Source organism: Neovison vison, chromosome 2, assembly GCF_020171115.1.
Source record: "Neovison vison isolate M4711 chromosome 2, ASM_NN_V1, whole genome shotgun sequence".
Taxonomy (NCBI): Eukaryota; Metazoa; Chordata; class Mammalia; order Carnivora; family Mustelidae; genus Neogale; species Neogale vison.
The window spans coordinates 4,213,635-4,236,174 of NC_058092.1; the positions used below are offsets into that span (position 1 = coordinate 4,213,635).

Genomic DNA, 22,540 nt, shown 5'->3' on the forward strand with positions numbered 1-22,540 from the left:
GCGCTTCCCCTCACCCCGCCGCTGTAACCCCGGGCGGAAGACGCCGGCGATCCAGGGAAAGTAAGAAAGCAGGGTGGTCCCAAGATCAGACAGAGGAGAGAGGGGGAAAGCGAATGTAAGACCAACATCTCCCAAACCCCGGTAACCCCGGCACAGTTTTCAGAAACGCCGATCCTCGACACCCCCACGCGGGTCCTACAGACACCGGGAGATCCTCGCTCCCGCCGTCCCAGGACCCCCGGGCCCGGAGGAGCCGGCCAGAATACCCCGGCCGCGAAAACAAGGTGGCCCCGCCGGGTCCGAGCCCAGGGGGCGGCCGCGACGTCAGCGCCCGTCGCCCCCGCCGCGGCGACGACGGCCCCACAAAGGAGCACGAACCCCCAAGTCCAAAAGGAGACGGCAGCCGCCGCCGCCGCCGCCCTCCTCGACCAAGGCCGTCAGCCCCGCCCCCACCCGCCGCAGCAACCCCCTCCCCTCGCCCCCGCGGAGACCGCGGCGCTACCGCTCGCGCCGCCCCTCCCCCACCGCAGAGCCAGCGCGAGCCTCCGCACCTCCCCCGCTCCGGCAGCCTCTGGTCCCGGAGACACCGCCCCCACAAACCGGGCAGCCGCCGCGGAGCTCTATGGGGGCTGGAGTCCGCGAGGCGGCCTTTGTGCGCCACAGAAGCGGAGCTGGGACTACTACTCCCACAATGCTCCGCGTCCACCCCCGCGCCTTCGGCTTCCCGTCGCCCACAGACTACATTTCCCGACAGCCCTCGCGCCTCTCCCGCCCTCCCTCCCGAGACACGAGCCGAACTGGGCGTCAGGTCGGGGAGCGGGTCGGGTTCCCGCTCGCCGCCGCCGCCGCCGCCCCCCGCAGCGACTCTCCCGCCTCTCCCACCGCGCCGGCCGCAGGAGCTGCATCGCCAACTCTGCTCGGCCGTGGAGCTGCCGGCCCGGGAGCACTGAGCCCGGGACGCAGCGTGCCGAGCCCCCTCATCATCTCCAGCCGGGGCGACCCCTCGCGGGTCCGCCCTCGCTCTGCGCGGCCGCCGGAGCCCCCAGCCCTGAGCGGCTCGGTGGCCCGGCGCCCGCATCCCGGGCCCCTGCACTCCCGTAGCCGCCGCCCCCCACCCTGAACATGGACTCCGACTCTTGCGCCGCCGCCTTCCACCCGGAGGTGAGTGAGGGCTGCGTCCCGACCGCCCCTGACCATCTCGACTCCAGTCCTGCGCTCCCCAAAGCCGGACCCCCGCTGGCCGAGCGCCGCCCTCCCCTCCCCCAACCTTCCCTCGTCGCCCCCTTGGGCGCCCAACCCCGCCCCCCACCCTCCCTGCCGGCCCTCGCTTCGGCGTCCCTATCGCGGGCGTCCGCGTCTTCCCGGCGCCCCTTCCCTCGGGCCGCCGCGCCCACCCCTCCCCGGCCTCGCGTAGCCCCGGGACCCGTCTTAAGCCCCCGGCCCCTCCCCGCCGACTAGGCTTACTCTTTCCCCGCCCCCGGGGACTCAGTCCCAGCCGCCGCCGCCTCGCGTTCCCGCTTCTCTTAGGAGCCCCCTCCCCCTTCCCGGAGGGGCTCGCGGTTCTCCTCGGACGGGGACTCCGCTCCGCGCGCCCCCGCCTGCTCCCTTAATCCCCCGGGCCCGGTAGTCCGCGCCCCGCCCCCTGACTCCCGCGCGGCCCCCGCCCCCTTCGGAGCCGGGGGGGCCTTGTCCTGCCGGGTCCCCACCCCCGCAAACACCCGAGTCGAGCCCCCCACCCTCCGCTCGCTCTCCTCCCCCTCCGAGGCCCCCGCCCCCCGGCCGCGGGCTCTTTCGCCCCGCCCCGGCTCCCCCTCCTTCCGGGGATCGGCCCTCGGTTCTCCCGGGCGGCCCCTCCGGCGCCCCCGCCTCGGTGCCCTCTCCCTCCCGAGGCCCGCGGGGCCGGGGTGCGGGTCCAGCAGCAGGCGGGGTGGGGGAGGCGGCGCCGGGCGCGTTCGCCCGCCGCGCTGCCGCCTCGGCGGTTCGCGGGGCCCACCAGCTCCGGACCCCGGATCCCGCCCGGCTTCCCGCGTCCCCTCCCCCGCGGGATGGGCCCCGCACCTTCCGGGGCCGAGTGTCGGCGGGGGGCGGCTTCCGCGGAGGGCGGGGAGGGGGCCGCACCGCCATCTGCTTTTCCTAAAGGCGGCGAGGCGGGCGGGGCGGGGGCGGCGCAGGTCCCTCCGCCCTGGGCCCGCGGGCGTCACCGCCTTGCGGTCGGCGTCCAGGCCCCCGACCCACTTGTGCGTGTTCCCCGCCGAAATAAAAGTTCTCCCCGAGAGTTTGAGGGCCGAGGGCTGCGGCCCTCCCGCCGCGGCCGGAGCGCGGGCGGTCAGTTCTTCCCGGGGGTGGGGGCAGGGTCTCTCCGGCGCAGGAAATGCCGGGGCCGCTCCGAGGCGGGTGCTCCGCCAACCTGCGCGCCCCCCGGGGTCCGTGCGGCCGGGGGTGGGAGGCGGAGGTGGTCGGCTAGAACCTAGTGGAGAGAATAAGAAGTGGGGCCCTTGGAAGGAGAGCTGCGGGCAGCACGCCGGGTGCCCGCCGCTTTCTCTGCCTTCGGTCCTGGGAAGGGGCTGGGCTGGGTCCAGGAACCCACCCCCCAGTTTCCTGTCCCGCGTTTGTCCTTGGGGGTAGAGGGACCCTGGGCCCTGGAAATGGTAGCTGAGCACGTAAGGATGGGGTTGGGGTGGGTGCTGAAGTGCGTAAAGGAGACCTCGGTAAATACGCTAGTCCAATAAGCCCGAATAAATCAGAGTTGTTTTGCTTGTAGCAAATAAGGGTTCTTTCTCCCAGAGCGGCTCTTCCTCAGAAGAGAAACCCTTCTTGTTGAGGGCGTTTCTAGATTGAATGGAGGCAGGACACAAGCCAGACCCCTCGTATTTCATTTTCAAGGTGCAAGTAAACCCAGCCTGAGCATTTCTGGTTTATTTTCTGAATCAGAATAAATCAGAGTTTATTTTCTGAAACCAGAAATGCTGCAGCAGGGGAGGGAGAAGCAGGAAGTGCTAGGAGGAGGGGGTCCGCCTGCAGCCCTGGCTGGGGAGGGGTCAGGCGGGAGTGAGCTTTGTAGGATCAGGGGCAGTTGACTTCCGAAATCACTTAAAATACTTTGATTTCAGGGGCGCACAGGTGGCTCAGTGGGTTAAGCAGCTGCCTTCAGCTCAGGCCATGATCCGGGGGTCCTGGGATGGAGCCCCCCATCAGGAGCCTGCTTTTCCCTCTCCCTCCACCTGCCCCTCTGCTTGTGCGCTCTCTGTGTCGAGTAAATAAATAAGTCTTTAAAAAGATACCTTGGTTACAGCTGCAGCTGGACTTTGTTTTCAAAATGGAAAATCTGTAGCAAAAAAGTAGTTGTTAGAGCTCCTGATAGGTCTGCAGACCATGATAATGTTGGAAAATGCCACTAAGAAGTAGACTCTTGCACGTGTTTTTATCTCCTGCCCGGTTTCCCAGCATGCTCGGCGGAACATCACAATACCCCTCTTTCAGCCTTCTGAGTGCAGTGTTATTTCTTGACCCAAACCTACCTTATCTTGTTTCTGAGAGTGTTTGTAAATGTAGCTGTGTGTTTTCGAGTGGCTGACGATAAAAGCTCCAGCTGGCTTAGTTTTGTTTCTGGATTCCACCTGCAAGTGCCTCCTCTCACATGCACCCCGTCTTCTCGCCCGCTAACAGGAGTGCTCCCCCAGTTACAAGAGGCGCAGGACTGTGGAGGATTTCAACAAATTCTGCACCTTTGTCTTGGCCTATGCTGGCTACATTCCTTACCCAAAGGAGGTAAATCTATGTGCTTCTGCTGGCCGTGAAACCAGTGGCCGGGTGGGGGCCTGGGAGGGGTCGTGTGGGGGGACGCCAGACAGCTGCCAGGCAGAAGCCTTTCTTGAAAACAGCCCAGCCTGGCAGGTGGTTCCTAAAAGTCGGATGGAACAGGCGGGCTTGTCTAGAAAGGATTTACTAAACTTCTGAGTGTTGGTTTGCAGGTGACATGTATGATGGCCATCTGCCCTGAATCTCCAGGGCTTACTGAGGGCCTGCAGTGGCCGGGAAGTGTATTACAACATCTGGGACGGGTGCTGTTCTCCATCCCCATTTTACAGATGAGGACGCTGGGGCACAGGCCTGGGGTGCCGCGGGTGGTTAGGGTCCACATTGTCCTTCCTGGTGAGCAGCTGGCTGCTTGCTCTGTGCATCGTATTAGAGAATCTTGGGGACTTGTGGCCCAAATCCCATGTTTTTGTTTTTTTTTTTTTTCCAAATCCCATGTTTTAAGGGATTTTTTTTTTCCCCGTGCTAGATAATGGGTAGAACTGAGAACCGCTGTTGTCACGGTGCTCAACCTTGTCTTGTTCAGGGCTGACAAGAAAGGAATCTGGTATTTCGAAGAGACCAAACCTGGGCACTGGCTTATCTTTTCTGTTTGCTGTGTGCGTGGGTAAATGCTTCCTTTGTGCCACGCAGAATGTCGCCACTCTTTGCAAATAAAATGCTTGAATGCTGTGAAGGAACTGTAGGGATTTAGCTCCCTGCTTTGGGGCAGTAATTACGTAGTTTGATTTTGTAGTATTTGGGGATCTCTGCAGTTTTTAGAAAGAGTGTCAGGAATTCTCAAAACTAATTTAAATTCATTTAATTAAAAAAAATACACCCCTTGGGGGGAGGGCAAATGGAAGGGAGATTTTATAGTCTGGGAAAGGTAAGGGAGTAGGAGATGGTATTCTTGGCAGCTTTCTAGAGGGTTAGAGGGCATCGAATGAGTTCCTGGCTCTGGGACAGGGGCCGAGGGCTCAGCAAAGGAGGGTTTTCCTCCTGGTGGGTTAGCATTCTATCTGGAAGGTCGTGGTAAAGTACTCAGGACACCATTCCAAAAGAGCACCCCTTAGAGAACCGAGAAGGTTACGGTTCTGATAGCCCTTGTCGGTGGGCTGGGGGCGCACCCGGGGAAGCTCTGCTCGTTGCGGGGACTGGGCACACCGCTCGACCCCGGCTACCTGTGCTTCTGTCCTTTCAGGAACTCCCTCTGAGGAGCAGCCCCAGCCCTGCCAACAGCACCGCTGGCACCATTGACAGCGACGGCTGGGATGCTGGCTTCACTGACATTGCGTCCGCAGTGCCCCTGCCGGTCTCCGACCGCTGCTTCAGCCACCTGCAGCCCAGCCTCTTGCAGCGGGCCAAGCCCAGTAACTTCCTGCTGGACAGAAAGAAGACAGACAAGCTGAAGAAGAAGAAGAAGAGGAAGCGAAGGGACAGCGACGTGCCTGTGAAGGAGGGGTACATGGGGAGCCTGTTGAAGCTGGAAGCCGCTGACCCCTACGTGGAGACCCCCACGAGTCCTGCCCTGCAGGATATCCCCCAGGCCCCCGGTGAGCCCTGCTCAGGCTGGGACTCCGACACCCCTTCCAGCGGGTCTTGTATCACTGTGTCGCCTGATCAGGTCAAAGAAATAAAAACTGAAGGGAAACGGACTATTGTCCGGCAGGGAAAGCAGGTGGTGTTCCGGGACGAGGACAGCACCGGCAATGACGAGGACATCATGGTGGACTCAGGTGAGTGGCCCCTGACGGGCTGCCGTGCCCGGGGCTGGGGGCCCGAAGAGTGGTCCCTTCCCTGGAGGGTGACAGCAGAGTGTGCCCCCTGCCCCTAGGGAGGCAGGTATCCGAAGGTGGACACCGAGGTGTTTAGGAAGGGGGTGATGGCGGCCAGAAACAGCTGAGGTTCTGGGACAGGCCTTAAAATATGAAAGTACAGGGACGCCCGGGTGGCTCAGTCGGTTAAGCGGCTGCCTATGGCTCAGGTTATGATCCCAGCGTCCTGGGATCGAGTCCCACATTCTGCTGCCGCTCTGCCTGCTTGTGCTCGCTCTTTCTGACAAATAAAATCTTAAGCAAAAAAAATGAAAATACATACAGCCTCCCAGTAAACGTCTCACGGCTAGTTCCTGGGGGCGCCGCACACGGTCCAGAGTCCAGACTCCGCGGCCTGCCCTCGAGTGTGCGTGTGTTGAGGGTCAGGCTTCACTGCGGCTCCGCTGCTCGGCCCTGTCCCCGCCTGGGCTGGGGGGAGGGATCCCGCTGGGCAGGGGGCGCAGGAAGCGTTTTCGCTCCTCTTCACCCGCGTGTGTGTCCCTGCAGATGACGACTCCTGGGACCTCGTCACCTGCTTCTGCATGAAGCCGTTTGCCGGCCGCCCTATGATAGAGTGCAACGAGTGCCACACCTGGATCCACCTGTCCTGCGCGAAGGTTCGGAAGTCCAACGTTCCGGAAGTGTTCGTCTGCCAAAAGTGCCGGGACTCCAAGTTTGACATCCGCCGCTCCAACCGCTCCCGGATGGGCTCGCGGAAACTGTTTCTGGACTGACTGTTGGTGAGCGAGCAGAGCGTGGGCGAGGAATCAGAAAGGACGAGGGGCCTTTTGGCCCCTCTCTTAGTTGAGCACAGAACTCTCAGCTCTGGTGCGGGCAGACCCCTGCCGTTCAGGTGCCTAAGCCAAAGGACAGGCTGTCCAAGGTATGACCTGTACATAGCCAGTGACTGAATAAAATCCTCGTTGGCCAAAGCTGCTGCTAGAGCTGCGTTCTCTGCAGTGGAGGCGGCCTCACCACCCGAGTCCAGTGGGTTCGGCTCGCCGGCAGGTGAGGGCGGCGGTAGTTGTGGATTCTTACTGTCGTGGTGAACAAGCTCCCGCCGGTTGGAACCAGTGTTGTTTTCCTGCTTCCGCTGTCTTGGGAGAGGAGATGTTCAGTTTCCCAGGCCTGTTAACGAACAGCCATACGTGTAAGCTTTTTCTCAAGTGTAAGTCTTTGACCGTAAGTGTCTGTACAGCAACCATCGAGCTGCCCCTACCTTCGTGGCCTGCCCTCTCCCTGCCTTGGCTGCTACCTGTCCGTCCCCGCAGGCTCCCAGCTGGAGTCGTCTGGTCTCACTGTGAGAGGAACCCTGGGGCGGTGGCTAGCTCGTGATCCCTAGGTTTCCTTCTGTTTGTTCAAAGGGACAGTATGGGGCCGCTTCTTGGCGGAAAAGGGGTTGGCTGGGGGGTTGAGGTGGCCCGTGTTCATAACTCAGTTTCCTGTTTTGCACGATGTAAAAAACCTGTCTTTTTGCACGATATAGCCAAAAGTATTGGCAGATTTCTGCTGGGGTGCCCTTCCCAGTTGGTGTGTGAGGTCCTAGGGGTGCCCAGGCGAGCTGTTTTCAAGCAAGAGGGCACCTGGAGTCTGTCCTCTCTTTCCCTCACTTTGTTCCAGTAGCAACGTAAGAGTTAAGCCGTCACGGGAACAGCGTTCCTCTGCATCACGAGGTAGAGAAGACTCGAGGGGAAAGCCTCTCCTGTGGTCGATTCTTAGGATGCCCTCACACAGGCTGGCCTGCTGGTCTCACGGGGCACGGTCAGAATTTGAAAGCTTTTTCGTTTCGTTTTGTTTTTTGGTTTGAAATTGGTGAGTGAGCGATATGGTAACATTGGCCTCCAGGAGTATACCACTGAGCCGTGCAGACTTCTTTAGATCTGAACTGGGACCCTGGACTGGGGAGGCTCCTGGGCAGGCCAGCCTGGAGAAGCCAGGAAGTTTGCCTGCAGCGCCCATAGGGCTCTGTCCGAGGGCCGTGGACCCTGCGGCGCTGGAGGCTCTGGGGCCTGCAGGGACAAGAAGGCTCCCACTTTCTCCGAAGTTGACAGTGCTCTTTAGCAGTTGAAATACTCTTCTCAAAATCGTTTTTGTTTTTATTTTTTATTTTTTGGTAAGTGGATGGGTGTGTTTCCATACACATGGTTTCTTCTGAAGCACGAAAAGGGAAGAATGCCCAAGTTGGTCATACTTATTTATAGCAGGGCGGACCCCCAGCCTCCCCGCTGGGGTCTTCATGTGGCACCCTCGTGCTGGGGGACTCTGTTCCCTTTCTCTCCCCGAGGCACAAAGGGGCTTGAACTCAAATTGGCTGACCAGAGCCCGTGTTCTGCGCTAGTATTGTTCATCCTTCGCCAGCCAGCTGCTTTTTGTTTTTTTGTTTTGTTTTTAATTCTGTTGCTTATATTAACACAGAAATAGAGAGAAGTAGTTTCTGAAACCCAGTTGATCGTGAAGATCCCCAAGGGAGAAGTTCTGCTGTAGAGAAGAGTAGTAAGAAGCAGGCTTAGAAACCACTTTCTCCCCAGACAGCTGTCTGGCTCTGATGAGGGCAAACGTCCAGGAAAAGTTGGAGAGGAATTTGCCAAAGATCTGCCCCTTGACATTGCCTGTCCAGTGTCTTCACCACGATAATAGCCAAAGTTCCAAAGTGTTTTTCTTTTAAAAAAAAAAACTCCACGAAGTTTTAAAAGTGCATTTAAAAATACGTGTGGTTTTAGAGTGGAACTGCCAGGCCTGGCGATTGCTGTATTGCTCTTAGAACGTTCCATGCCTGGTGACGCCTCTGGAAGGTGCTTGATAGTCATTTCGATCTGTTTCCTCCATTTCCTTTTTGTTCTTTTAACAGACGTATCTATCCCTGTGGGTGGTGTCTAGGAAGTCAGGACACCTTGGTTTTGTGTTAGCTTGAGCTGGGCAGCTGCAATCAGCTTTATGCAAATTAGGCGTGGCCCATCTAGGGGCTCCTGGTTGGTGGCTAATGAAGTGAGGGGAGGGAAAGCTGTCACCCCAAGAGTAAGCCCCTCACATTGGCATTGGCCAGGCCAGACACTTAACATCGTTTACATGGTTCTGTGTAATTATAAAGTTTATGTGTATAAAGCGAAGCTGTTTCTGTGAAACTGTATATTTTGTAAATAAATATATTGCTACTTTGAGGTTCATGCCTAGCTTCAGTTGTTTGTTTTCTCTGGGGGAGGACAGTGGTGTCTCTGCTCCCGTCATCAGCTCTCCCAAACCATGATGACATGGAGATGGGGAGGTCAAGTCCGAGTCTGGTGTAGCAGGACGAGGAGTGCCCTAGTGAACTGTGCAGGACCAAACCACGGTGTGAACAGACCAGAATGGCCTTCACAGTTGCACCATGCTGTGGGTTAGCTTAAGCCCCCGTGAGTGGTTACCTCCGAGGTTCTGCAAGCCGATTTGCAGCCTCCCAGGGTGCTCATTCTGCCTCTTTATACTTGGGGTTCCCCATCCCTGTGCTTTTTCTGTCACTCGGCCGGGTCTGCCCGCCTATAATCTGGATCCAGTGTGAGTCAACTAGTACTTCCTTTCGAGCAGCCAAGATCACGCATCAACACCTCTTAAGAGTCTTGGAAATACTGGCCAGGTTGGGCGGCGAGCCCTTCTGTTTTCGGGCGTCCAAGGCTGTTGGGGGGTGTGTGGCTCCTCAAAGCCAGGAGGCGAGGGCCCTGGAGCTCGCACTGGTGGCGCTGTTTGGGGTGTCGGGCCGGGGATGGCTCTGGGAGCACCCCGGAGCCCACCAGACTCCCGCGATGCAGGTCACAGGGAGCGCGCTAGGAGGTAGCCCGGGAGGTAACCCGCCCACAGGCCCAGCGGGGTCGCGCAGGCCCCGCCCCGCCCCGCCCCGCCCCGCCCTGCCAGTCGTCCCGCTCGGGTCCGCAGGCCAGGTATGGTCCCGCAGGCCCCTCCCCGCCTGCAGACCCCGCCCCACCCGCTGGCCCAGCCCTGCCAGTCGTCCCGCTCGGGCCCGGAGGCCCCGCCCCTCCCCGCCCACTTGCCCCGCCCACCGTCTCCGCCCCGCCCGTCGTCCCGCTCTGGGCCCCGCCCGCCCCGCCCCGCAAGCTCGCCGCCGCCATCTTTGTTAGGGGCAGAGGGGCCTGGCGTCTGGAGATGCCGAAGTCGTGCGCGGCCAGGCAGTGCTGCAACCGCTACAGCAGCCGCAGGAAGCAGCTCACCTTCCACCGGTGAGGGGCGGGGGCGCCGTGGGGCGCGTGGGCCCGGCTCCCGACCCGCCTGTCCCGGCCGAGCGGCCGCGGCCCCCGCCGGAGCCCGAGGCCTGGCGCGCCGGGTGGGGACGTCAGGGCCGCTGCCCGGCCCCGGGGGATGCCGGAGGGCGTGCAGCCGGGCCCTTCGCGGGGGGGCCCGCGGCCCGGGGACAGGCGAGGTGACCGGCGGCCGGGCGCCGCCTTGGCCGGCCTGGGCGCGTGGGTAGACGGTCGGAGAGGCTGAGCAACCTGCGGAAGGCGCATAGCCTCGCCGGCGGGCGGCCGGAGCGGTCACGTGTGGAGGGGGCCGGGGTGAGCTGCCCCTCCCCAGGCCGCGCCCCGCAGCCCCCAGCCCCCTGGGCAGTTCTGGGACGTGGGCCTGTTCACAGACGCGGCCTGGCACGTGGCAGGTGCCCGGCACGTCCTGGCCGAGTGCATTTCCGAATGAATGAGCGGTGGTGGCGTCCGGCCGTGTGGCTGCCATGCGCTGGTCACCCTGCTTAGCCCTGGCCAGGTGCCCTGTCCGGAAGCAAGGGGGCATGGAGGGAGAACGTTCGGGGCTGTCCGGGGAGTGGGGCCGGCCGTGCGACCTTGGCGGGAGGTTTGGGAGTGTGTCGTCGCATTCCCAGCGCTCCCAGTGTGTCGGCCCTGGTGGGTACCGGGTCCCTACCCGGGGGAGCCCAGGGTCCAGCCACTGCCCCTTAAGGCACGACCCCCAAGGCCAGCTGCACTCTCTGTCTCCACTGCCCCTCCCATCACCATTTTCCTTCTCAAAGTAAGTTTTTATGGAAGGATAAGACCTGCAGAAAAGCACACAAATTCGAAGTCCACAGCCCAGTCCATTCTGCAAAGTGTACATTCGTGACTGCTGTGAATCAGAACAGCACCAGGGAGCCCCCCGCTGCACCCCCTTCCAGCCCCTTGTCTCCTCTCATCCCCAAGGGGGACGAGATGCTCCCTTCTGGCAGTCAGAGTGGGGCGCTTTGGCCTGTGTTGAACCTGGCATGCAGTTCTTCAGTGTCTTGTGGCCGCGGCTGTGAGTCACCTGCGTGACCTTCCTCCGCAGTCTCGCGGTGCCCTGCTCAGTGACTATACCAGAACTGACTTGTTCTACAATTAAAGGGCATTTGGGCGCCCCTGTGTCTTGGCCATCACAAGCACAGGACTGTGGACCGTGTTGCTGGGGCCAGTCTTCCCGTGCTTGTGTCTCTGTTCGTTTCCGTGGCCCTCCGCGGTGTCCTCTGCCGGATCCTCCTCATTTCCAGCACTAGCCTTGGAACCCTTTGGGGGAGGGCCGTGGCCTTGTACCCTCCCCAGCCACACTCACTCCCCATCTCACCTAGGCTTCCCCCCCCTTTACACCGGGACGGTCCCCATCTTCTGACTCGTGTCCCCTGCCACTCCACTTCGGCACTTGGGACATGTAAAAGGCATCTCAGGTTTAAGAAATAGAACCAAAATTCTGATCCCACAGATCTGCCTCCCATCTTAATATATGGGACTCCTTCCCTCTCTTTATTTTGCAGCTCACAGGCAAACCTTATTGCACAGTTTGCAAAATACATCCAAGTCACCTGCTCACGACCCCTCTCCAGACACTCAGGTCCCAGCCACCCGGTGCCCTCGTTCCTCTCTCACCTTCTGCCCAGAGCTTCCAGGGACCGCCCGCCTGCCCCAGGGCCACCTCCTGAGGTCCTCACCCCTCCTCTTGCTCCCGCCCTCTCAGCCAAACCCGCCTGGCACCACTGTCCGACCTGCTGGGCCCTCCTGTCACGGCGCCTTCGCTCTCCCTCTTCCTTCTGATGCCCACACGGCTCGCTCCCCTGCGTCCTGTGGCCTCTGCTCAAATGTCACTTCTCAGGAGGCCTTCCTGATCACTAACTCCTCTTTATTCCTACGCAGCCTTTGTTTGTTTGGTTTACTGTTTTCCTGTTTTAGAATGTAGGCTCTGTGAGGGGGGACTCACTCCACTTATTCACTCCTACTTCCCAGGGCCAGGGGCAGGGCCTGCACGCGGCTGACTCCCCAGGGCACCAACAGGCTCACCCTGCAAGTATACCTTCAGAAGCCTAGTAGGTATGCTGGAAATGGGCATGACAGGAGCTTCCAGAAATTGAATGTGCTTTAGCAGAGTGAAGTCACTGAATTCTCCAAGCTGTCCAGTAAAATGCTACGTGGCGTTTTCAGAATGCCTCCAGACTCTGCGGTGCTCACTCGAGCCTTGCGGATTCCTTCCTGTCTCCCTCCTCTGCCCCCAGGTTCCCGTTCAGCCGCCCGGAGCTGCTGAAGGAATGGGTGCTGAACATCGGCCGGGGCAACTTCAAGCCCAAGCAGCACACGGTCATTTGCTCCGAGCACTTCCGACCCGAGTGCTTCAGCGCCTTTGGAAACCGCAAAAACCTGAAGCAGAATGCCGTGCCCACGGTGTTCGCCTTTCAGGACGCCGCACAGGTGAGCGCAGCGCTGCGGGGGTGCAGCCGGCTGGGCAGTCGGGGTGGGTGTGCGGTTTGCAGGGCTGCAGAGGCCGAGGCTGAGAAGTGCAGGGAGGGCAGTGCCACCAAGCCCCTGGGATTCAGAGCCCAGCTGCCCTGCTGGCCATGACCTTTGCTGTAGGCCATTTGCAGTTTAAAGACCCTGGAAAAATAGATCACGCCTGGGTGGCTCAGTCCGCAAGTGTCTGGCTCTTGGCTGATCTGTGTCATGGGATCGAGCTCGCAGACAGTGTCCGTCCGGCTGCTTGGAGGGTTGCAGGGGCCATATGGTGACCGGCCGGGAGAGGCCTATGGTGTGCCAGGTGGGGTGAGAGGCTCTCCTGGGCTGGTGTCACAGGTGCCAGGGTGGTGGCCTGAGCTAAAGGGGGCTGAGGTCGTGAGAGTGGACAGCCTTTGCAGACCCAGCGGGCTGAGACGGTGGTGGTCAGCAAGGGCCAAGCTCGCTCAGCCCCTAGCAGAGGGGGGTCCCTGATTCTCTGGCATTGGCTCTGTGAGTCTGGAGTTGGATTTCCCGGCAGGACGCTGGAGTGGCCGTCGCTCCGTGGGGCGGGATGTGCAGGTTTGGCTCTGGGGAGAGCTCCCAGGCAGCTGGGCCTTGAGGCCATGAGGGGGATTATCTGGAATTTCATAAATCCTGAAGGTATACTGAGTCCCAGAGTGCGGGTGTCACCCGGGCACCCCTTCGGACCCGGAAGGCAAAGCGGCGGTGGAGCAAACAGCAAGGCCGCCAGGTCCCTGCGCTGCTCGATGGTCCTGGCAGTGAGAGGCAAGGCTGTTACAGGGGTGAGGAAGTGTGGGCGTAGGGGCCCAGCAGGCCCTGCGTTGGGGCACCTGCCCTCCATCTGAACTTTGTGCCCCTCTGCTGGGTCGCGGCCTCCCCTCCAAGTCCAGGTTCACAGCCCTTGGAAGGGGGACACTCCCAGTCCTGTCCATCTCCCCCCTGCTGGCCCGCATGCCCTTCCTGCTGGCTTTCTCCTCTCTGCAGAGCAGGGGGGGCCACACTTACATTTGCTCTGGTTCAGCTTCTATCTTTGCTGGGCTCCCTGAGGGCAGGGGTTTGTTCCTGGCTTTACTCCCAGTGCCCAGAACGTTTTGTTGTCAGCGTGGAAGGCCTTTGGTTTTCAGTTGACACGTAGTGGACTTAACATGGGATCTGGCCTCTTGACAAAGAAGACTCGGGCCTGAGGCTGCTCCGCAGGGTCTAAAACCTCATCTTCCATGACTGAGACTCTGCCCTCTGATTAGCTCCCTCCTCCGTCAGTGCCCGTTGCTAGTGGAGTCTGATGGCTTCTCACACATTTGTGGTGAGATGTGAAGAGGGATTACTATCTGTGAGCCTGCTCCCGGGGGCTGTCGGTGCCCAGGGCCCAGAGCTAGGGGTAGGGGCTGCTGGTTCCCGCCACAAGGCCCTGAGTCAGATGTTCTCTCCTAGGTCTGCCACGCCTTGAGCCACATTTCAGTCACTTCCTACGTGCCTAGAATGTCACACCCAGGGGGGACACACAGGAACCAGGTCCCTGGTTCAACGGCTTCTGACCTAATTTGGGGACAGCTTTGGGGACAGCAAGCTGGTGGGTGGTGACGAGAGCTGAGCCGGGTTCAGAGCACCATCTGGCTGGACCCATGGGGTTGAACAGTGGGGTGGGGGATGCACGAGGCTGGGCAGCCGGCAGGTGTTCTTGGGGTGACCTACTGCACCCTTGGGGAGCCTGCGGACGGTGCTTGTCTCTTGCAGCTGGTGAGGGAGAGCACGGACCCGGCAGGCGGGGCTGCATATGCAGACGGTCGCAAGGAGGAGGTGAGTGTGCGCAGGTGCCCCCGTCAGGACGGAGTCCTTGGTGCAGACACAGAGCGTGACTGGGCTGCCCCTGTCCCCCGGCTGGCCTGCCCTGCTTTGTCGTGCTTGCCCCCCGAACCAGGGTTCAGGATTCTGTGTTTTCCTAGAAAAGGGAAAGCAGGGCCTCCTATGCCTCTGTCCTGTTTAATACCAGGCAGCCCTGGTATACCAGGTTGCTTGGAGGGAAGGCTCGGGCCCGGTTTCTGGAGGTCTGATCCCAGGCCTGGGAGGGGAAGCTGTTTCTCGGTTTCTGCTGGTGCCCTGGCTGTGGCCCCCGCCGGGAGAGCAGGAAGGATTCCCGGTGGGCTGCCCGCTTCTGCCCTGCTGTCCCCAGGTCATCCCTGAGGTGGGGCGGGCAGAGTGCGGCCTGGGGAGGAGGACGGACAGTGCCCTCGAAGCGCCGCCCCCGAATGCTGGCGGTCCCACTGAGCAGGTAAGGCCCCGGGACCCAAGGCAGCACGGGCTGGTGGGTCCTTGCACCGGGGGATTCGCTTCAAACATGTTGAAGCAAACTGGTGGCCAGGCCACGAGCGCCACGGCACGGGGCCTCTATGGCAGGAGCGCTGGGCTCGGCCTTGCCTGCATGCGCCTTTGTCCCCAGGTCCTGCCGCCGAGACCGCCGCAGGGAACCCCGGTCCCCGCGCAGCCGTCCGATCATAGCTACGCCCTCTTGGACTTAGACGCCCTAAAAAACAAACTCTTCATGACTCTGAGGGAGAACGAAAAGCTCCGAAAGCGCTTGCGGGCCCAGAGGCTGGCGATCCAGAGGCTGTCGGGCCGCCTGCGGGCCCACAGGCCGGGACAGCTGGGATCCCGGGCGGGGCTGCGGCTGGAGCCAGAGATGAACCGCGCGGCCAGGCTTTCCCGTCCGAGCCTCGGGGCTCGGGCCATGGACCCCGCTGTCCCGCCGCTGACACGTCAAGGGACCGTGAGGCGGGCCAGGCACACCCCCGCCACCTCGGGGGACGTGTAGCTGCATCGGCTGGGACAGGACGGATCCGGGAGCGTGTGGAACTGGGTCCTTCCGGAGGTGACTGGGGCAGATGGCTTTTCTGGGAGAGCTGGGCGGGGGTCCTCAACCACAGCGTCAGGTGGCGACCTGGCCAGTGTGAGGTTGCAGCGCATTTCCTTGAGGGGCAGCCGGGCCAGGGAAGGACAGGAGAACGGGTGACAGTGGCGCCCAGGCAGCAGGAGGGATACACTGTCGCCTGGATGGCGGGCTCGGAGCGGTGGAGCCCCCCATCCCGGCCTGCTGTGACCGACAGACCGAATAAAGTGTCTTCCTCCGCTGCAGCTTTTCCTCCTTTATTTAAAAATGAGCCCGGGTGTCCCGTTTCTCGAGTTTGCTTTCCCAAAAGACCTGCATTAGTGCCTGCTTTCTCTGACCTCAAGAAACCTGAAGAGGATTTTCACTTTTATGACAAAAGGCGTAAAGCAGAAATAGTGTTTCTTTCGCCGCAGGCTGGGCCCCCCCTTCCCCGGGAACGAGACGCGGCGGCGGCTGAGCCTCTGGGCTGCAGCCCGAGTTCATGCAGCTGCGGCTAACGCGTCCTCCGGTGTCCGCGGAACCAGAGGGGGTTGGTTTTGGCTCTGGGGACACGCAAACAAACCGCCTCTGGGAAAACAGGGATCCTAGCCTGGGTCCTCTCCTGACTCCGGACTTGTGCTTCTCAGGCAGAGTCTCGTGTGGAAACCGAACCACGGCGTCGAGCTCAGCCTCCCGGTGAGCACCGTGGTTCCCGCGGCGCAGGCTGGACGGGGAGGCGGCGTGGGGGGGCCTTACCACTTGCGGAGTCTGCTCTGCCCTAAGCGCGAACGCACAGACGCACCGGACACCGTCCCCGGTTTTCAGGAAAGGTTTATTGTGGTGGGAGCGCCTTCCGTACAGTCTGTTTCAGACAAAATCAAGAGACTTGGTGCCCCACAGAGCCACCGGCCGTGGAGGGAACACATGGCTGCGGCCAGAGTCCAAGCGTTCACGCCACGCTTATTGCACGATTTACATTCAGAGCAGCAGCTCGGAGAGACTTTTTAAAATGAGGAGAAACATTACAGAATCGGACGACCTGAACTGTGTTGAAAACTGGAGGGAGGGGGCGTTAGCGATGACTCCAGTACCGCCGCCAGGAGCGAAGCCTGATTTTAGCGAAAGCTGCAGGGGGTGGCCGGCCGGGGGCCTGTCAGACCCGAGACCGGCCAGGACCTCTTGGTTCGTGGGTGACTCCCAAGTCAGCAGGCTGGGCTGTTTGTTCAGGAGCATCCTGGCTCCTGACATGTTTTGCATCCACAGAGGAGACAAGTGAAGGAAAAGGGTCTTGGGAGCAGACACCAGAGGCCCCCCCACGCCCCCCACCACGAGGAAGGGGCTCGGCGGGAGGAGGTGTGGGCGCACGAGAGCCACCTGCCGGCCGCACCTGTGAGAGCAAGCGAGCCTCCAGTGGGCCTTGCTCTCCCAGGGCAGGGGGTCTGGCACGTACCTGAGCCAGGGTCCCTTCAGTCCCTGCCCCATGCTGCCCCTGTCCTCGGAGCCTCTCGGTTTCTGGGCTCCAGTGGAGGCGCAGAGGCAGGTCCGACTGAGCCAGAGGGCGCGGGCTGCGAGGGACATGGCTTAGCTCACCTCTGCCTTTTGCCGCAAGGACACAGGTGGCTCCTGGGAGAAGTGACCTGTGACAGGGCTGGGCCCTGGGACCCGAGGGTTCTACCACTTTGTCCCAAGCCACGTGCCAGTGGAATGATTCGAGAAGTTCTGGGAGGAGGACGAAAAAAGACACTAATTTCCAAAACCATTCGTTCTCAGATAAAAAGCAGATTTATAAACCCACAAAATCCTCCAGATTCACTGAATAATATTTTAGCAGGAAAAAGTGGTTTTTGGGAAGTTGACCGAACAGACGCACTATTGTTCTGGAGACCTCTGCTCTTGAGAACAACTTCCTTCCTTTCCGTTTCGTTTTCCATGCTCAGTGTGGGTTTTAGGAAAAGTAGTTCAGTCCTATGTGTGAGGGCAGGATGTTCCATAAACACCTCAAGACAGACCGGGCGCTACCGGGGGGCGGCAGTCAGCACCTGGGCTCGGGAGCCTAGGGGGCCGGGGCCCAGGGCCCTTCCCTCCAGGGACATGATCCTTGGGAAAAGAGCCACAGGCCATGCTACAGGTCTGGTCCGGGTGCGGCTGCCTCAGTCCTACCGACAGCGCCCACGAAAGCGGGTGTCTGTGTCCCTCCACACAATTGATACGGTACCACCCTCTATAGGAATAATATAAAATAAACACATCTGATGTCTGGGTTTTTTCCCTGCTTCTGAATTTGTAGACTCCTAGGAAAGGATTTTTTGCAGCCTCTTGTAAATCTGGTTTCTCAAGCGGTTTATCCATCTGTGTCGATCCTGTGAGCTGTGAAAGACAAGACAATGTATCCCCAGGCAACTGTTTCCGCGCCCCTTTTCCCACTGACGGGGTTCAGCCGTCACCTGGCCGGAGGCAGAGGACACGCTGTGGAGAATCCCGCGGTTCCGGAACATACAGGAGTAGCCGGGTCCGCCACCGCCCCTCCTCAGGACGCCCCACCACAGGCTCTGAGCAAGTCACTTGCTCCCACGTGGGTAACCGAGGGAAGGTGGCTGTCACTCGCGCTCCATGTCCCCGGACCCCGTGCTTGGGGCACGTGGCTGCCAAGGAACAGCTACTCACACTGCTTTGGTATCCTAAGCGCCTCGTTGTCCAGCGCCATGACCTGGTGAAGGACGCCGCGGAACTGGTACAGAACTTTCAGGCTCTTCTCCTCGCCCACGCACGGGTCGTAGAAGCCCGGCAGCCCTGCCTGTAACACACACAGTCTGACCCCACGGTACCCGAGACGGCGCTCCGAGCCCGGCACCACTGCCGTGGGCCGCCGCCACGGGAGCTGCACATGGCGGAGCTGAGAACATCAGGAAGTTGCCTGTTTAGTCCTAGGCCCCCCTCGCAGGACAGACCCGTTCTCCCCCGCTAGACACCCCTGTCCTCGCAGAAGCCCCATCAGCGCTCCCTAGAGAGCTCGGTATATGGTCCGCACTAATCTATGGTTTGGTTGGCCTTTACGGTGCCCAGCGCTGGGCTCCAGCGTGAGCTTCCAACGATCTATGGATCTCACACTCTTTCTAGAACAAGGCAGAGTACGGAGACTGTAAGCTCCACGGAGACAGGATGCACGTTTTGTTCGCTGCTCTCCCTGGCACACAGTGGGTGCTCAGAAAATCCCTGCCGAGGGGGACGCACAATGTCAACAGCTGCGGTGCGAATGTAACTGGGGCGCCGGGCAGCGGGTCACAGAGCCGGCGCCCGCGACGTGTGGTTCTACTACAGCGAAACGGCTGTTCCGGGCACCAGGCCGCCCCGCCCCCCGCAGGCCTCTCGGGTTTGAACCCCAGGGGTACCTTCGAGGCCTCTGTGAGGATGAGCTTCGAGTCCTTGACCAGGCACTGCAGGGGCACAGTCACGTCGATCACCTTCACCTTCTCGCTCTTCCTGCTCTTGTCGTTGACGAACTTCCCGTACCAGGCGTTGACGATGATGAGCCCTGAGGACCGGCGCAGTCTGAGCAGCGGCGGGGGTCTCGGCTGGGCACCCCTTGCACTGCCGGACCACAGGAGCCCCCAGCGCCCACCCTGCCCCAAGAGCGGCCAGGCCTCCTCACCCATTCTGGACTCCTCCGCCTCGATAATTCTCCGGACAGATTCCTGCATCAACCGAACCTGCAAAGAATGGGGCGGGGGGGCGCGCCACGGTCAGGTCCTGCCCGGGCCCCGCCTCCTGGTTCAGCAGCAGCCCCGTGCCAGGGTGCGTTTTAGCCCCTCCTCTGTTCACAAAGAACCCAGGGGTACCCCTGCATTTCTCCTGGACATTTCTGTTCTGTCTCCTAAGAACAGTTCACTGAAAGGGAAGAGAGGAGGACTGGGCCCTCCTGTTCTAAGAAACGCCTTGCGACGCCTTTTGAGGGTAACTGGAGCTCATCTTTAGTGCCGGGCCTAGCGTTCCCGGTACTCTACCCATAGGGATTGGAAAGACTGAGGTGCCCAGCGAGGCCCGAGGCCCGCGTGCGGAGGGCGCCGCGCTCCCTGAGCCCTGCTGGGCACCGTGCGCCGGCCCAGGGTGAGGGGCCCGCCAGCAGGCGTGCTTGGAGTCGCGTCTCTGCAGCACTTACGGCAGCTTCTGCCTCTTGTTTCTTCTGCAGAATGTCAGTGGCTGTGCTTTCCCTTTGCTTTTCCAACTCCCTTAAGCGAGAAAAACACAGGCCACATGTTAGTGCGGAGTGAGGCAACAGAGCCCTGTGCTGGCCCGGTGCCCGGCGCACAGTGCGAGTGGCCGCCGCGCTCCTGCTTCTGGAGCTTCAGACAACGTTTCCGAGCCAGGCGCAAGCAAATCTGTTCGTTGCAGGCCTCGGCAGCGTCCCGTTCTTTTGTCCCTAGATGCCCCCCCCCCACCCAGGGACCCTGGTGGAGGGAAGCAGCCCCCCACCCGAGGGGACTCTCAGCCTGGCAGAGGTGGGAGGAGAGGGCGGGAGCACCGGGAGGCCCCCCACTCTGGGATTCCCAGAGAACACTTGGGGGTGGGGGGAATGCTTCCTGCTTTAGGTACAAAATATACTTTCTTCTTATGTAGCCGAGCACTGGGACTCTGGGCAGCGTACGCCTGTCCCGTCAGACCAGCCCGCACGCTCCTCCTTCTAGGCCTCAAGCCTCCCGGGGCAGCAGGGCCCCGCACTCCACGGATTCAAATGCGGTGGGGCCCAGGGAGGAGCGTCTCTGAGCTCCACGACCTATTACGTCGGGCGGTGAGGAGTAATGACCATACACCACGTGGGACGGCTACGGCCGGAGCTTCCCCGAGAAGCCGCACGGTCAAGGAACGCTTCGGTGACTCCAGGACCGCGCTTAAGGCACGCCTGTGTGTCCGAACTCGAGCCGGGAAAAGAAACGGTCGGAGGGAGAACAGGGGCCTGTTTCTGTGGTCATGCTGTGTTGTCTGCACATTCTTGGAAACTAGCTCTAGCCCTTTCTGGAAGTAGGAGGGACAAGTGAGGGGGGCCCGCAGCAGGGCCGCTCACGAGCGCAGCTGGCGCCCACCCAGCGCTTACTGCGGGCCGGACGCCGAGCCGGGGCTTCGCGCGTAGGAGTTCATTTTCGTACTGACTCTCTGAGCAGGTTCTATTATTATCATCTCCACCTTAAAGACAAGGAAACTGAGGCACAGAGTTGTGTACTGATGTCCCCGTGACATGCTAGGAACTCACTTCTCTTTCTGAGCCCTGAGGTATGGTTTGATGACCAGACGGTGCAGAGCGAAGTAGACCACGAGCGGCCCCACAGTGGCGTAGAACACGGCGCTGGGAAGCAGCTGGTCCGTCAAGTGAATAGGGAAGAAGTAAGTCTGACTGGCCCTGTTTAACCTGCAAACAGGAACGGAGCAGAACGCCGCGGTGAGTCGGGTTTCCGGGGCAGGGCAGGGGCGATGTCAGCGCAGAGAACTCGCAGATACACACAACGCCAGTTACGGCTAGTTTCCAAATTTACACACCTTCCGGTCCCTATTCCCAAATTTAGCTGCTAGGCCCGACGTCTAGGTCGGATCCTACTACCTGCTAACCTCCTGGTCAAAGCAGGGACTACCCCTTGTCCAAGGTGGCCTTAGAAGACAGAAGTGGGCACCTCCCAGGGTCCTGGTGACAGAGACCTCTCCGCCGTCAATTTATCCATCGAAAAAAGTGCATGAAGATTTCCAAAGCTGGCAGATTAAGGAGGTTCTGCTTCGGGTAATGGCCCAGTAGCTCCTGTCGGACCAGTCATCCCACAGGTAGCCACTGTCAACTCAGAGCACAAACAACAAAGACTCCCGGGGTCGGTGGGTATAGAGGAGGGCTCAGAATCCAGAGCGCACAAAGGCACTGGTTTCCTGTTTGTGTCAATGGCTCTGAGCCCGAGGGCAAGTATTAGCTGCTACTGCGCCGATGGTAAACACTGGAAAGAAATCTGCAGTCCTGGGCGCCTGGGTGGCTCAGTGGGTTAAGTGTCTGCCTTCAGCTCAGGTCATGATCTCAGGGTCCTGGGATCGAGCCCCGCATCGGGCTCTCTGCTCAGCAGGGAGCCTGCTTCCCTTCCTCTCTCTGCCTGCCTCTCTGCCTACTTGTGATCTCTCTGTCAAATAAATAAAATCTTAAAAAAAAAAAAAAGAAATCTGCAGTCCTAAGAGACTGAAGACCCAGAGCTCAGACTGAGAGGCAGCCATAGCAACTGGGAAGTGGGGGTCCCCCAACAAGGGAAATCAGAGACGTGGAGCCCCAAGCTCTTTGTACAGATGTGGCACAAATCGCCAGCCATCACCGGTCTATCGGCGGCCTCGGCTGCAGGGAAATGATGGTGCTACTCTAGCTGCCACACACGTCAGTCCCAGGTCACAGTCCGACTTTGGCCAAGATAATTCCCTTTGAAAAGAGAAAATCAACACGTTCTGGGAGTCTAGGCACAGTCGGAATACAGACCCTCTACACTGTACTAGTCACAATACCCAAGTACAAGACAAACGACTCTACATACCTAGATGCACAACAGAGGAAAAAGATAGCAAGACCAACCCCAGATGACACAGATACTGGATGGAGCAGATAAGGGTTTTAAAGCGCCACTTTATGCCCAAGGACTGTATTCACTGCACGGGCTTCACAGCAGACTGGAGACGACAGGGTCGGGGAACTTGTGGACACGGCGACAGAAACTACGCAATCTGAAGAACAAAGAGAAAAGAACTGCGGGCAAATGGGCAGGCCCTCGGGGACTGTCGGAACAATATGAAGAGGTTTAGACTTGAGTAATTAGGGCGCCAGAGAGGAGAGGATGGGGCAGGATTAAGATTTGAATAACTAATGGCCCCAAAGTTCCAAATTTGATGTGGACATAAATTTACAGATGCGAGGGGTTTAGCAAACCCCAAGCAGCATAAATACAACAAAAAAACACATGGAGGGACACTGTAGGAACAAACTGCTGAGGAAAAAAAAAGCTAAAAAAATCAAAACCCCAAACCACAGCAAAACAAAAAGTTAAGTAGCCAGAAAAAAAAAGACATCCCCCTCAGGGGAATGATGATTCAAACAACCACTGAAGAGTCCAGAAGCCAGCAGAATAACACCATCAGCCGCTGGAAGCACAAATCTATTAACCCTGAATTCTATATTTGGGGACAATATCCTTCAGAAGAAAAGCAACACCAGAATTGACAAAGAACACTCAAAACGTAAGAAACCAAACAACCCAACAATAAAACAAAAGGGGTGAAGGGAGACTTTACTAACAAAAAAAGATATGGATGGCAAAGAAGCAGGTGGAAAGATGTCC

The 22,540-nt window shown here is 59.9% G+C and overlaps 3 protein-coding genes across 4 annotated transcripts in view; 2 read left to right on the forward strand and 1 right to left on the reverse strand.

The window, feature by feature from the left end:
- The first annotated feature begins 809 nt into the window (after positions 1 to 809).
- PHF13 (PHD finger protein 13) lies at positions 810 to 8,776 on the forward strand. The gene is made up of 4 exons (XM_044237046.1): positions 810 to 1,161; positions 3,667 to 3,768; positions 5,000 to 5,534; positions 6,120 to 8,776. The coding sequence occupies exons 1-4, from the start codon at positions 1,123 to 1,125 to the stop codon at positions 6,344 to 6,346; spliced, it is 903 nt and encodes a 300-aa protein (XP_044092981.1). The 5' UTR covers positions 810 to 1,122; the 3' UTR covers positions 6,347 to 8,776.
- A 932-nt stretch (positions 8,777 to 9,708) lies between these two features.
- THAP3 (THAP domain containing 3) lies at positions 9,709 to 15,463 on the forward strand. 2 transcript variants are annotated; one of them, XM_044237047.1, is made up of 5 exons: positions 9,709 to 9,820; positions 12,100 to 12,292; positions 14,069 to 14,131; positions 14,505 to 14,603; positions 14,772 to 15,463. In XM_044237047.1, exons 1-5 carry the CDS (start codon positions 9,747 to 9,749, stop codon positions 15,141 to 15,143), a joined length of 801 nt encoding a protein of 266 aa, XP_044092982.1. In that variant the 5' UTR covers positions 9,709 to 9,746; the 3' UTR covers positions 15,144 to 15,463. The 2 variants fall into 2 exon arrangements, with proteins under 2 accessions (XP_044092982.1, XP_044092983.1); XM_044237048.1 differs by lacking the exon at positions 14,505 to 14,603.
- A 1,493-nt stretch (positions 15,464 to 16,956) lies between these two features.
- DNAJC11 (DnaJ heat shock protein family (Hsp40) member C11) overlaps positions 16,957 to 22,540 on the reverse strand; it is a 69,401-nt gene continuing 63,817 nt past the window's right edge. Inside the window, exons 11-16 of the mRNA XM_044237049.1 lie at positions 20,443 to 20,598; positions 19,354 to 19,423; positions 18,847 to 18,904; positions 18,587 to 18,729; positions 17,862 to 17,991; positions 16,957 to 17,564 (exon numbers count right to left, since the gene is read on the reverse strand). Coding sequence (XP_044092984.1) covers positions 17,539 to 17,564; positions 17,862 to 17,991; positions 18,587 to 18,729; positions 18,847 to 18,904; positions 19,354 to 19,423; positions 20,443 to 20,598 — 583 coding nt within the window. The 3' untranslated portion in view covers positions 16,957 to 17,538. The remainder of the gene's footprint in view (positions 17,565 to 17,861; positions 17,992 to 18,586; positions 18,730 to 18,846; positions 18,905 to 19,353; positions 19,424 to 20,442; positions 20,599 to 22,540) is intronic.